The sequence below is a fragment of the Salmo salar genome, chromosome ssa06, assembly GCF_905237065.1.
Source record: "Salmo salar chromosome ssa06, Ssal_v3.1, whole genome shotgun sequence".
Classification (NCBI taxonomy): domain Eukaryota; kingdom Metazoa; phylum Chordata; class Actinopteri; order Salmoniformes; family Salmonidae; genus Salmo; species Salmo salar.
The window spans coordinates 9460721-9474490 of NC_059447.1; the positions used below are offsets into that span (position 1 = coordinate 9460721).

The 13770-nt window shown below is 42.6% G+C and overlaps 1 protein-coding gene across 1 annotated transcript in view; it reads right to left on the reverse strand.

The window, feature by feature from the left end:
• LOC106606275 (meteorin-like protein) overlaps positions 1 to 10735 on the reverse strand; it is a 28826-nt gene extending 18091 nt beyond the window's left edge. Inside the window, exons 1-2 of the mRNA XM_045719714.1 lie at positions 10368 to 10735; positions 1442 to 1854 (exon numbers count right to left, since the gene is read on the reverse strand). Coding sequence (XP_045575670.1) covers positions 1442 to 1854; positions 10368 to 10465 — 511 coding nt within the window. The 5' untranslated portion in view covers positions 10466 to 10735. The remainder of the gene's footprint in view (positions 1 to 1441; positions 1855 to 10367) is intronic.
• Between the last annotated feature and the right edge of the window lie 3035 nt (positions 10736 to 13770).

The window sequence follows — 13770 nt, forward strand, 5'->3', positions numbered from 1 at the left end:
TGTGTGTATTGGTATTGATATGTAGGCTGTGTGTATTGGTATTGATATGTAGGCTGTGTGTGTTGGTATTGATATGTAGGCTGTGTGTGTTGGTATTGATATGTAGGCTGTGTGTATTGGTATTGATATGTAGGCTGTGTGTATTAGTATTGCTATGTAGGCTGTGTGTGTTGGTATTGATATGTAGGCTGTGTGTGTTGGTATTGATATGTAGGCTGTGTGTATTGGTATTGATATGTAGGCTGTGTGTGTTGGTATTGATATGTAGGCTGTGTGTGTTGGTATTGATATGTAGGCTGTGTGTGTTGGTATTGATATGTAGGCTGTGTGTGTTGGTATTGATATGTAGGCTGTGTGTATTGGTATTGATATGTAGGCTGTGTGTGTTGGTATTGATATGTAGGCTGTGTGTGTTGGTATTGATATGTAGGCTGTGTGTGTTGGTATTGATATGTAGGCTGTGTGTATTGGTATTGATATGTAGGCTGTGTGTGTTGGTATTGATATGTAGGCTGTGTGTGTTGGTATTGATATGTAGGCTGTGTGTGTTGGTATTGATATGTAGGCTGTGTGTGTTGGTATTGATATGTAGGCTGTGTGTGTTGGTATTGATATGTAGGCTGTGTGTGACCAAAGCAACAACAATAAGAATGTATCTTACCAGACAGTGCTTTAGCCATACTGAACTTCCCCTTTAATGACCAAAGCAACAACAATAAGAATGTATCTTACCAGACAGTGCTTTAGCCATACTGAACTTCCCCTTTAATGACCAAAGCAACAACAATAAGAGTGTATCTTACCAGACAGTGCTTTAGCCATACTGAACTTCCCCTTTAATGACCAAAGCAACAACAATAAGAGTGTATCTTACCAGACAGTGCTTTAGCCATACTGAACTTCCCCTTTAATGACCAAAGCAACAACAATAAGAGTGTATCTTACCAGACAGTGCTTTAGCCATACTGAACTTCCCTTTAATGACCAAAGCAACAACAATAAGAGTGTATCTTACCAGACAGTGCTTTAGCCATACTGAACTTCCCCTTTAATGACCAAAGCAACAACAATAAGAGTGTATCTTACCAGACAGTGCTTTAGCCATACTGAACTTCCCCTTTAATGACCAAAGCAACAACAATAAGAGTGTATCTTACCAGACAGTGCTTTAGCCATACTGAACTTCCCCTTTAATGACCAAAGCAACAACAATAAGAGTGTATCTTACCAGACAGTGCTTTAGCCATACTGAACTTCCCCTTTAATGACCAAAGCAACAACAATAAGAATGTATCTTACCAGACAGTGCTTTAGCCATACTGAACTTCCCCTTTAATGACCAAAGCAACAACAATAAGAGTGTATCTTACCAGACAGTGCTTTAGCCATACTGAACTTCCCCTTTAATGACCAAAGCAACAACAATAAGAGTGTATCTTACCAGACAGTGCTTGTGGCTCCATCCCAGTCAAGGCTCCAGCTCCAGCCCCGGTCCTCTCTGTAACCAGCTCATACTGGAACGAGGTGATCCTCTTACTGATGTCTCTGTGAGGTATGGCCTCTATGAACAGAGACCCCTCCTGGATGCTGAAGCAGGTCACCTTCCCCTGGGCCTGGTCCTGCTCCCTCAGCAGCAGGCGCAGCTTCCCGGCCCGGTCCAGGTAGATGTTAGCCCCGTGGGAGTCCCTAGAGGGCTTGATGCAGACGGAGAGACGGGCGGCTGCCGGGGACAGGGTGTTGGGCCTCAGGTTGACGATGACGGCCCCTGTAGGGTACAGCCAGTCGAGGGAACCCTGGGAACAACGTAGGTAGACCTGCTCCACATCACGGGTGTGGCCCTCATGGGTTAGACCACTGGAAGGGAAGGAGGGGAGGGCAGAGGTCAACAACACATCATACACAGAGACATGGTCACTTGTGATAGGTGTGAAAGAATGATACATTTGGTCTGAAGAAAAACGTTTTTTTTGGGGGGGGGGTGAGAAATGCCAACCATGAACCACTGTCTGTGACTGCCTGTACAACAGTCTGAAAGGGTCTGTATGAATATAGAACAGAGCATAAGATAATCAGTCGTTCACCAGCCAAGGACCGAGCAAAAAAATAAAAAATAGGCCTATAACTTGCCAAAAGAACAGAAAATGTCAGCTTTCTTCTGGTAACCTTTTCTGAAATCCAGCGCAGCTTCAAAGGGAAATAGCAGCTCTTCACGTGATCATGTCCTGCCGCTGATCATACTCAACAGGCAGACTACAGACTGCAGCTCTGTGCTTCAAATGGAACCCTATTCCCTATATAAGGCTCTGGACTAAAGGAGTGCACTGTATAGGGAATAGTGGCTCGGGTCAAAAGTAGTGGACTATATAGGGAATAGGGGCCCTGGTCAAAAGTAGTGCACTACATAGGGAATAGGCTAAGTGTGTGTGTTGCCTGGTGGTTTAATATCCTTAGACAAAGTGTTAAGACTCCTGCGGCTCCGTGCGCTGCACACGGCCGGCAGCATGACCAGTCACGAGCCGCCCTGCCTCGACATGGCTCAACTGACCTCAGCCCCAACACACACGTCTATATGGCACATTGTTCCTTCTGGACTCAGTGCTCTGGCAACACACGACTGACTGCCTGGCAGGCTGCCTCAGGGTCGGAGAGAGGGGAGGGGGAGTCTAGAGACAGAAGTGGATGAACGGAGAGGAGAGGGATAGACTCACAGGCTACATCCCAAATTGCACCCTATTCCCTATATAGTGCCATAGGCCCTGGTCAAAGGTAGTAAACTGTATAGGGAAAACGATGCCATTTTGGACACAGTGGAGTTGACTTAGACAACCAACGGCAGCAACAGTAACCAGGCTGCCAGGAGCCTCTGCTGAATGCAGGTCAATCAGCCAAACCTCCCCTTGCTGCCGGGACAAAAGGACTGGAAGAGACTTGTCCGGGCAGCACTCTGGACAGGACCGACCCCTTGGCGCCAAACAGACAGACAGCACCACCAAACCACTCACTATACATACACACAGTGACAGTCAGTGTCTAAAAATGGAACCCTATTCCCTATTTAGTGCACTAGTCATGACCAGGGCCCATAACCCTATTTCCTATATAGTGCACTAGTCTTGACCAGGGCCCACAGGGCTCTCTAAGGGAATAGGGAACCATTTGGGATGCTAACACAGAATGTAATGCATAATTGTTGAAGTCTTAGACTAGGCCCAAGTCTGTCGTTCACATCATTTATAATTTGAAGTCCAAGACTAGGCCCAAATCTGTCGTTCATATCATTTATAGTCTGAAGTCCTAGACAAGGCCCAAATCTGTCGTTCATATCATTTATAGTCTGAAGTCCTAGACTAGGCCCAAATCTGTCGTTCATATCATTTATAGTCTGAAGTCCTAGACTAGGCCCAAATCTGTCGTTCATATCATTCATAATCTGAAGTCCTTGACTAGGCCCAAATCTGTCATTCATAATCTGAAGCCCTAGACTAGGTCCAAGTCTGTCGTTCATAATCTGAAGTCCTAGACTAGGCCCAAGTCTGTCATTCATAATCTGAAGTCCTAGACTAGGCCCAAGTCTGTCATTCATAATCTGAAGTCCTAGACTAGGCCCAAGTCTGTCGTTCATAATCTGAAGTCCTAGACTAGGCCCAAGTCTGTCATTCATAATCTGAAGTCCTAGACTAGGCCCAAGTCTGTCGTTCATAATCTGAAGTCCTAGACTAGGCCCAAGTCTGTCGTTCATAATCTGAAGTCCTAGACTAGGCCCAAGTCTGTCGTTCATAATCTGAAGTCCTAGACTAGGCCCAAGTCTGTCATTCATAATCTGAAGTCCTAGACTAGGCCCAAGTCTGTCGTTCAAAGCCAAGCCAAGCTATAAGGCAGGAAACTAGCAGCATACGTCTATTACCATGTGGGCGCCATGCCAACAGCAACAGGCTGGTGGTTTGATGTTCTTTGTAGGAATGACCCAATTTAAAATGAAAACGAGATGGTGAAATATGAATAAGGCCCATTGAAGTGAGGACCAAAGGAGGGCACATGTTGGTCATCATAACCCAACCAGCCTCTCCTCTCCTCACCACATTCTCTTTAATTAACTCAGTTTAACTCTTCCACCGTCTCTAGTCTGCATGTAATTAGAAGAGATTAGCTGAGAGGAGAGGTAATGAGCAACAGATTCATTGGTACAGGCTCAAAGTAACTGCTTATTAAGACAACTCCTCGGCTGGCTTAGAAGAGGAAACAACTTTCTCTTCATGCCACTGCACTTCACCCAATTTCACCCACTAGGTTTTATTTATTTATTTAACCAGGTAGGCCAGTTGAGAACAAGTTCTCATTTACAACTGTGACCTTGCCAAGATAAAGCAAAGCAGTGCAACACAAACTGCACAGAGTTACACATAAACAAATGTAAAGTCAATAACACAATAGAAAAGTCTATATACAGTGTGTGCAAATGAGTAAGATTAGGGAGGTAAGGCAATAAATAGGCCATAGTGGCGAAATAATTACAATTTAGCAATTAAACACTGGAGGGATAGATGAGCAGAAGATGAATGTGCAAGTACAGATACTGGGGTGAAAAGGAGCAAAACAATAAATAACAATATGGGGATGAGGTAGTTGGGTGGGTTATTTACAGATGGGCTATGTACAGGTGCAATGATCTGTAAGCTGCCTCCAGCTTCAGTGATTTTTGCAATTCGTTCCAGTCATTGGCAGCAGAGAACTGGAAGGAAAGGCGGCCAAAGCAGGTGTTGGCTTTGGGGGTGACCAGTGAAATATACCTGCTGGAGCGCGTGCTACGGGTGGGTGTTGCTATGGTGACCAGTGAGCTGCGATAAGGCAGGGCTTTACCTAGCAAAGACTTATAGATGACCTGGAACCTGTGGGTTTGGTGACGAATATGAAGCGAGGGCCAACCAACGAGAGCATACAGGTCGCAATGGTGGGTAGTATATGGGGCTTTGGTGACAAAACGGATGGCACTGTGATAGACTGCATCCAATTTGCTGAGTAGAATGTTGGAGGCTATTTTGTAAATGACATCGCCGAAGTCGAGGATTGGTAGGATGGTCAGTTTTACGAGGGTATGTTTGGCAGCATGAGTGAAGGATGCTTTGTTGCGATATAGGAAGCCGAGTCTAGATTTAATTTTGGATTGGAGATGCTTAATGTGAGTCTGGAAGGAGAGTTTACAGTCTAACCAGACACCTAGGTATTTGTAGTTGTCCACATATTCCGAACCGTCCAGAGTAGTGATGCTAGACCGGCAGGCAGGTGCGGGCAGCGATTGGTTGAAGAGCATGCATTTAGTTTTACTTGCATTTAAGAGCAGTTGGAGGCCACGGAAGGAGAGTTGTATGGCATTGAAGCTCGTCTGGAGGGTTGTTAACACAGTGTCCAAAGAAGGGCCAGAAGTATACAGAATGGTGTTGTCTGCGTAGAGGTGGATCAGAGAATCACCAGCAGCAAGAGTGATATCATTGATGTATACAGAGAAAAGAGTCGGCCCGAGAGAATTGAACCCTGTGCCACCCCCATAGAGACTGCCAGAGGTCCGGACAACAGGCCCTCCAATTTGACACACTGAACTGTGTCTGAGAAGTAGTTGGTGAACCAGGCGAGGCAGTCATTTGAGAAACCAAGGCTGTTGAGTCTGCCGATAAGAATGCTGTGATTGACAGAGTCAAAAGCCTTGGCCAGGTCGATGAATATGGCTGCACAGTATTGTCCTTTATTGATGGTGGTTATGATATCGTTTAGGACCTTGAGCGTGGCTGAGGTGCACCCATGACCAGCTCGGAAACCAGATTGCATAGCGGAGAAGGTCTGGTGGGATTCAAAATGGTCGGTGATCTGTTTGTTATCTTGGCTTTCGAAGACTTTGGAAAGGCAGGGTAGGATAGATATAGGTCTGTAGCAGTTTGGGTTTAGGGTGTCTCCCCCTTTGAAGAGGGGGATGACCGCGGCAGCTTTCCAATCTTTAGGGATCTCAGATGATACGAAAGAGAGGTTGAACAGGCTAGTAATATTGGTTGCAACAATTGCGGCGGATAATTTTAGAAAGAGAGGGTCCAGATTGTCTAGCCCAGCTGATTTGTAGGGGTCCAGATTTCGCAGCTCTTTCAGAACATCAGCTTTCTGGATTTGGATGAAGGAGAAGTGGGGGAGGTTGGGGCAAGTTGCTGTGGGGGGTGCAGAGCTGTTGACCGGGGTAGGGGTAGCCAGGTGGAAAGCATGGCCAGCCGTAGAAAAATGCTTATTGAAATTCTCGATTATCGTAGTTTTATCGGTGGTGACAGTGTTGCAGTCGGCAGCTGGGAGGAGGTGCTCTTATTCTCCATGGACTTTACAGTGTCCCAGAACTTTTTGGAGTTTATGCTACAGGATGCAAATTTCTGTTTGAAAAAGCTAGCCTTTGCTTTCCTAACTGCCTGTGTATACTGGATGCATACAAGGGCAGTCAGGTCTGGAGTGAACCACAGGCTATATCTGTTATTAGTTTAAAAAAAAAATTTTATGGGGCATGCTTATTTAAGATGGTGAGGAAAGCACTTTTAAAGAATAACCAGGCATCCTTTACTGATGGAATGAGGTCAATATCCTTCCAGGATACCCGGCCAGGTCGATTAGAAAGGTCTGATCGCTGAAGTGCTTTACCGGAGCGTTTGACAGTGATGAGGGGTGGTCGTTTGACCGCGGACCCATTACGGACGCAAGCAATGAGGCAGTGATCGCTGAGATCCTGGTTGAAGACAGCAGAGGTGTATTTGGAGGGCAAGTTGGTTAGGATGATATCTATGAGGGTGCCCATGTTTAACGGATTTAGGGTTGTACCTGGTAGGTTCCATGATAATTTTTGTGATATTGAGGGCATCTAGCTTAATTTGTCGGACGGCCGGGGTGTTAAGCATATCCCAGTTTAGGTCACCTAACAGTACAAACTCTGAAGATAAACGGCGGGTGGTTCATTTACATATGGTGTCCATGGCAACAGCTGGGGGTTGAGGGGGGTCTATAACAAGCAGCAACAGTGAGAGACTTATTTCTGGAAAGGTGGATTTTTAAAAGTAAAAGCTCAAACTGTTTGGGCACAGACCTGGATAGCATGACCAAACTCTGCAGGCTAACTCCACCCCCTTTGGCAGTTCTATCTTGGCGGAAAACGTAGTTGGGGATGGACATTTCTGAATTTTTGGTGGCCTTCCTAAGCCAGGATTCAGACACGGCTAGGACATAAGGGTTGGCAGAGTGTGCTAAAGCAGTGGAAAAAACAAACTTAGGGAGGAGGCTTCTGATGTTAACATGCATGAAACCAAGGCTTTTACGGTAACAGAAGTCAACAAATGAGAGCGCCTGGGGAATAGATGTAGTACTGGGGGCTACAGGGCCTGGGTTAACCTCTACATCACCAGAGGAACAGAGGAGGAGTAGGATAAGGGTATGGCTAAAGGCTATAAGAACTGGTTGTCTAGTGCGTTCGGAACAGAGAATAAAAGGAGCAGATTTATGGTGTGGTAGAATAGATTCAAGGCATAATGTACAGACAATGGTATGGTAGGATGTGAGTGCAGTGGAGGTAAACCTATGCGTTGGGTGACGATGAGAGCGGTTTAGTCTCTGGAGGCATCAGTTAACCTAGGTGTGGTCTCCGCATGTGTGTGGAGTGGGACGAAAGAGCTATCTAAGGCATTTTGAGGGGGTTTGAGGGCTCTACAGTGAAATAAAACAATAAAAACTAGCCAAGACAGCAGTAGACAAGGCATATTGACGTTAGAGAGAGACATAAAGCAATCACAGGTGTTGATCAGGAGAGGTAAGACAACAACTGGTAAATGACGGAGAATGGGCAGAGCTGGTCAGTTAGGTACGTACAGGACCTGAGTTCCAGCCTGGGGCCAACAGGTAAACAAAATGAGATTGTCTGTAATAGATGATTTATAACCCTCTATATTGTCTGTAATAGATGATTTAACCCACTAGATTGTCTGTAATAGATGATTTAATCCTCTAGATTGTCTGTAATAGATGATTTAACCCACTAGATTGTCTGTAATAGATGATTTAACCCTCTATATTGTCTGTAATAGATGATTTAACCCACTAGATTGTCTGTAATAGATGATTTAACCCTCTAGATTGTCTGTAATAGATGATTTAATCCTCTAGATTGTCTGTAATAGATGATTTATAACCCACTAGATTGTCTGTAATAGATGATTTAATCCTCTAGATTGTCTGTAATAGATGATTTAACCCTCTAGATTGTCTGTAATAGATGATTTAATCCTCTAGATTGTCTGTAATAGATGATTTATAACCCACTAGATTGTCTGTAATAGATGATTTAACCCACTAGATTGTCTGTAATAGATGATTTTTAACCCTCTAGATTGTCTGTAATAGATGATTTATAACCCACTAGATTGTCTGTAATAGATGATTTAACCCTCTAGATTGTCTGTAATAGATGATTTAACCCACTAGATTGTCTGTAATAGATGATTTAACCCACTAGATTGTCTGTAATAGATGATTTAACCCTCTAGATTGTCTGTAATAGATGATTTAACACACTAGATTGTCTGTAATAGATGATTTATAACCCACTAGATTGTCTGTAATAGATGATTTAACCCTCTAGATTGTCTGTAATAGATGATTTAACCCTCTAGATTGTCTGTAATAGATGATTTAACCCACTAGATTGTCTGTAATAGATGATTTATAACCCACTAGATTGTCTGTAATAGATGATTTAACCCTCTAGATTGTCTGTAATAGATGATTTAACCCACTAGATTGTCTGTAATAGATGATTTAACCCTCTAGATTGTCTGTAATAGATGATTTAACCCTCTAGATTGTCTGTAATACATGATTTTTAACCCACTAGATTGTCTGTAATAGATGATTTAACCCACTAGATCGTCTGTAATAGATGTTTTAACCCACTAGATTGTCTGTAATAGATGATTTAACCATCTAGATTGTCTGTAATAGATGATTTAACCCACTAGATCGTCTGTAATAGATGTTTTAACACACTAGATTGTCTGTAATAGATGATTTAACCATCTAGATTGTCTGTAATAGATGATTTAACCCACTAGATTGTCTGTAATAGATGATTTAACCCACTAGATTGTCTGTAATAAATTATTTATGATGACAAATAATGTTTTTACCTCTATAACATCAGCATTTATTTGTATTTATTTAACTAGGCAAGTCAGTTAAGAACAAATTGTTATTTACAATGACGACCTACCCCCAGCAGTAATTTAATACCTACATTGAGCATAATGTCATGTGTTGTCATGTGTTTCTGCCATGCTATGTTGTTGTCTTAGGTCTCTCTTTATGTACTGTTGTGTTGTCTCTCTTGATGTGATGTGTGTTTGGTCCTATATTTTTATTTAATTTATTTGAATTTTAATCCCAACCCCACAGGAGACCTTTTGCCTTTTGGTAGGCCGTCATTGTAAATAAGAATTTGTTCTTAACTGACTTGCCTAGTTAAATAAAATAAATAAATAAAATATTAGAGGCATTAACAAAGTGTCAAACTTCATGAGTTGCCAAAATCAAGTACTAAAGCCTCTTACTATGTCACTATTTAAGCCATGGTGATGCTTCTAAAAAGAGTGACTAGAATTTTAGAACAAGTGAAGGGAAGTAAGAACCGAAAGGGAAAAGTTGCCTTGTGTGCTCAGTTGAGATGTAGAAATGTATACAAGGTAGCCTGTTATAGACGTTGTGAGGAGCCACCTCAAACTGTACTTTTACTGATGCTGGGTGGCTAGGCTATCACTGTGTTCATTCATGAAACAATGTAGACATTTCCACTTGATCATTCAAATGTATCAACATTAAACGTGATCCTAAAAGTGTTCCTTATTAGAACGCTTCGGTTGAAAAAAAGGGTCCATTTCAGTTGAATATGGATGCTTTAAAATATAATTTCATTTCGTTTTAAAGTAATAATCTCAAAACCATGATCATGTTGTGAACATAAAATAAAGACAAAAACATCTCCGCGCTTGGAGTCCTTGACAGAAGTAGCATTCCTCAGACCTGACTCAAGGTGACCATTCAGTAAGAGGGAAACATTTGTGTAATTCACCTCTCTGGAGAGAATAGATAACTCATTCTCTATTTAGTTTATTACATTTTAACAATCTCTAAACCAGTCGGCCTTGGATAAAAACACTGACCGTTCTGTAACTTTAATTTCCACAAAACCAAGCATTCAAATCTAAATGGTAGCCTACAAATAGTTGGTCTGCACAGCTCCTCTTCAATTCGACCATTATGAGCAAGCAGTTCATGAAATAATGAAAGTTATAAAGAAGAACTCTCACCTGCCCTTCCAACTACACTGGTCGCTGGAGTATTGAGAGAACGCTATCCGACACAGCAGGATAACCGATAACAAGTATGCTAAAGTCGGTGTCAGCATGTTTAATCCCACCGCTGTTGCTCCGAGCGCAACACTTTCCTTCTTCTCAACTAAAACAACCGAATCCACCCGCGTAACTCCAACGACATAACGTCCCCATCGGTTCTGGTCGTCTGTTGAAATGTCTTCGAATGTTTTCTTCCCGTAAAAGCCAGTAGAACCGTGGAAAAAGCGTTAGTTCACTTAGAACCATCCACCATATCGTAACGTACAACGGCCAGGGGCTTCTTGAATTCCTCTAGTGGAAGTTCAGAGTGAATTTCTCTGCTCTGAGGTCTTCTCCACGTCACTCCCCTTCACCAAGCACACCCGCACGCCTGCGCAATGCCTTCTCGGATAGATCTTGGAAGTGTGTTTCTACAATTACAAAATCTCACCGAGGCTACTATCTACTTACTATAGTCTTCCCTGTGGCTCAGTTGGTAGAGCATGGTATTTGCAACGCCAGCATGGTGTGTGCAACGCCAGGGTTGGGGGTTCGATTCCCATGGGGGGCCAGTACAAAAAAACAAAAAAATTCATTAAATTAATGAAATGTATGCATTCACTACTGTAAATCGCTCTGGATAAGAGCGTCTGCTGAATGACTAAAATGTAGAAATTGAAAGTATGGGTAAATTGACTGAGTAATCTGTGGTTCATTATCTCACAGTTTTCCTTTCCAAAAGTGCCCCTCATCATTCCAATTCCACTTGATATTTGTTGTCAGTCATTCGTTATGATGACATATGTGGGTACAACCATATTGTTGTTACATTTGATGGGCTGTCATAAATATATGTGTGTACAACTATATTGTTCTGTTACATTTGATGGGCTGTCATAAATATAGTCCTCTGGGAAGTTTTTCTTTTGAAACAAGATATAACTGTGTTTTTCCACTGAACTACACACACACACACACACACACACACACACACACACACACACACACACACACACACACACACACACACACACACACACACACACACACACACACACACACACACACACACACACACACACACACAATCATGTATATTTTTTATCTGAAACCCGTTGGACAGGAAACTAGAGCTGTTTGAGACAAGGGAACTAGAGCTATTTGAGACAAGGGAACTAGAGCTATTTGAGACAAGGAAACTTGAGCTATTTGAGACAAGGAAACTTGAGGTATTTGAGACAAGGGAACTAGAGCTATTTGAGACAAGGGAACTAGAGCTATTTGAGACAAGGAAACTTGAGCTATTTGAGAAAAGGAAACTAGAGCTATTTGAGACAAGGGAACTAGAGCTATTTGAGACAAGGGAACTAGAGCTATTTGAGACAAGGAAACTTGAGCTATTTGAGAAAAGGAAACTAGAGCTATTTGAGACAAGGGAACTAGAGCTATTTGAGAAAAGGAAACTTGAGCTATTTGAGAAAAGGGTACTTTTAATCTCTGATTTCTTTGGACATGTGTGTGTGTGTGTGTGTGTGTGTGTGTGTGTGTGTGTGTGTGTGTGTGTGTGTGTGTGTGTGTGTGTGTGTGTGTGTGTGTGTGTGTGTGTGTGTGTGTGTGTGTGTCCTCTATATTAATACAGTATTTGTATTGGTCTTGCTACATTGTTGCAGCATGTTGTCAGGGCATACTGACTAGACCCTAGCTGTTGTAATGTAACCATGATGCATGTTGGGACACGCTGTCTGGGAGTCAACCCCACAACAATGACACCTGCCTCCACAGCCACACTGACACCTGTATAGCTTTAACAACTATTATGAATGTGTGAAACCGAGGTTAGAAAGAGTGAGAGACCGACATGTACAGTTGAAGTCGGAAGTTTACATACACTTTGGTTGGAGACATAAAAACTCGTTTGTCAACCACTCCCCAAATTTCTTGTTAACAAACTATGGTTTTGGCATGTCGGTTAGGACATCTACTTTGTGCATGACACAAGTAATTTTTCCAACAATTGTTTACAGACAGATTATTTCACTTATAATTCACTGTATCACAATTCCAGTGGGTCAGAAGTTTACATACACTAAGTTGACTGTGCCTTTAAACAGCTTGGAAAATTCCAGAAAATTATGTCATGGCTTTAGAAGCTTCAGATAGCCTAATTGACATCATTTGAGTCAATTGGAGGTGTACCTGTGGATGTATTTCAAGGCCTACCTTAAAACTCAGTTCCTCTTTGCTTGACATCATGGGAAAATCTAAAGAAATCAGCCAAGACCTCAGAAAGAAATTGTAGACCTCCACAAGTCTGGTTCATCCTTGGGAGCGATTTCCAAACGCCTGAAGGTACCACGTTCATCTGTATAAACAATAGTACGCAAGTATAAACACCATGGGACCACGCAGCCGTCATACCACTCAGGAAGGAGATGCATTCTGTCTCCTAGAGATGAACGTACTTTGTTGCGAAAAGTGAAAATCAATCCCAGAACAACAGCAAAGGACCTTGTGAAGATGCTGGAGGAAACAGGTACAAAAGTATCTATATCCACAGTAAAACGAGTCTTATATCGACATAACCTGAAAGGCCGCTCAGCAAGGAAGAAGCCACTGCTCCAAAACTGGCATAAAAAAGCCAGACTACGGTTTGCAACTCCACATGGGGACAAAGATCGTACTTTTTGGAGAAATGTCCTCTGGTCTGATGAAACAAAAATATAAGTGTTTGGCCATAATGATCATTGTTATGTTTGGAGGAAAAAGGGGGATGCTTGCAAGCCGAAGACCACCATCCCAACCGTGAAGCACGGGGGTAGAAGCATCATGTTGTGGGGGTGCTTTGCTGCAGGAGGGGCTGGTACACTTCACAAAATAGATGGCATCACGATGCAGGAAAATTATGTGGATATATTGAAGAAACGTCTCAAGACATAAGTCAGGAAGTTTAAACTTGGTCACAAATGGGTCTTCCAAATGGACAATGACCCCAAGCATACTTCCAAAGTTGTGGCAAAATGGCTTAAGGACAACAAAGTCAAGGTATTGGAGTGGCCATTACAAAGCCCTGACCTCAATCCTATAGAAAATGTGTGGGCAGAACTGAAAAATTGTGTACGAGCAAGGAGGCCTACAAACCTGACTCAGTTACACCAGCTCTGTCAGGAGGAATGGGCCAAAATTCACCCAACGTATTATTGGAAGCTTGTTGAAGGCTATCCGAAATGTTTGACCCAAGTTAAACAATATAAAGGCAATGCTACCAAATACTAAGTGAGTGTATGTAAACTTCTGACCCACTGGACATGTGATGAAAGAAATAAAAGCTGAAATAAATCATTCTCTCAACTATTATTCTGACATTTCACATTCTTAAAAT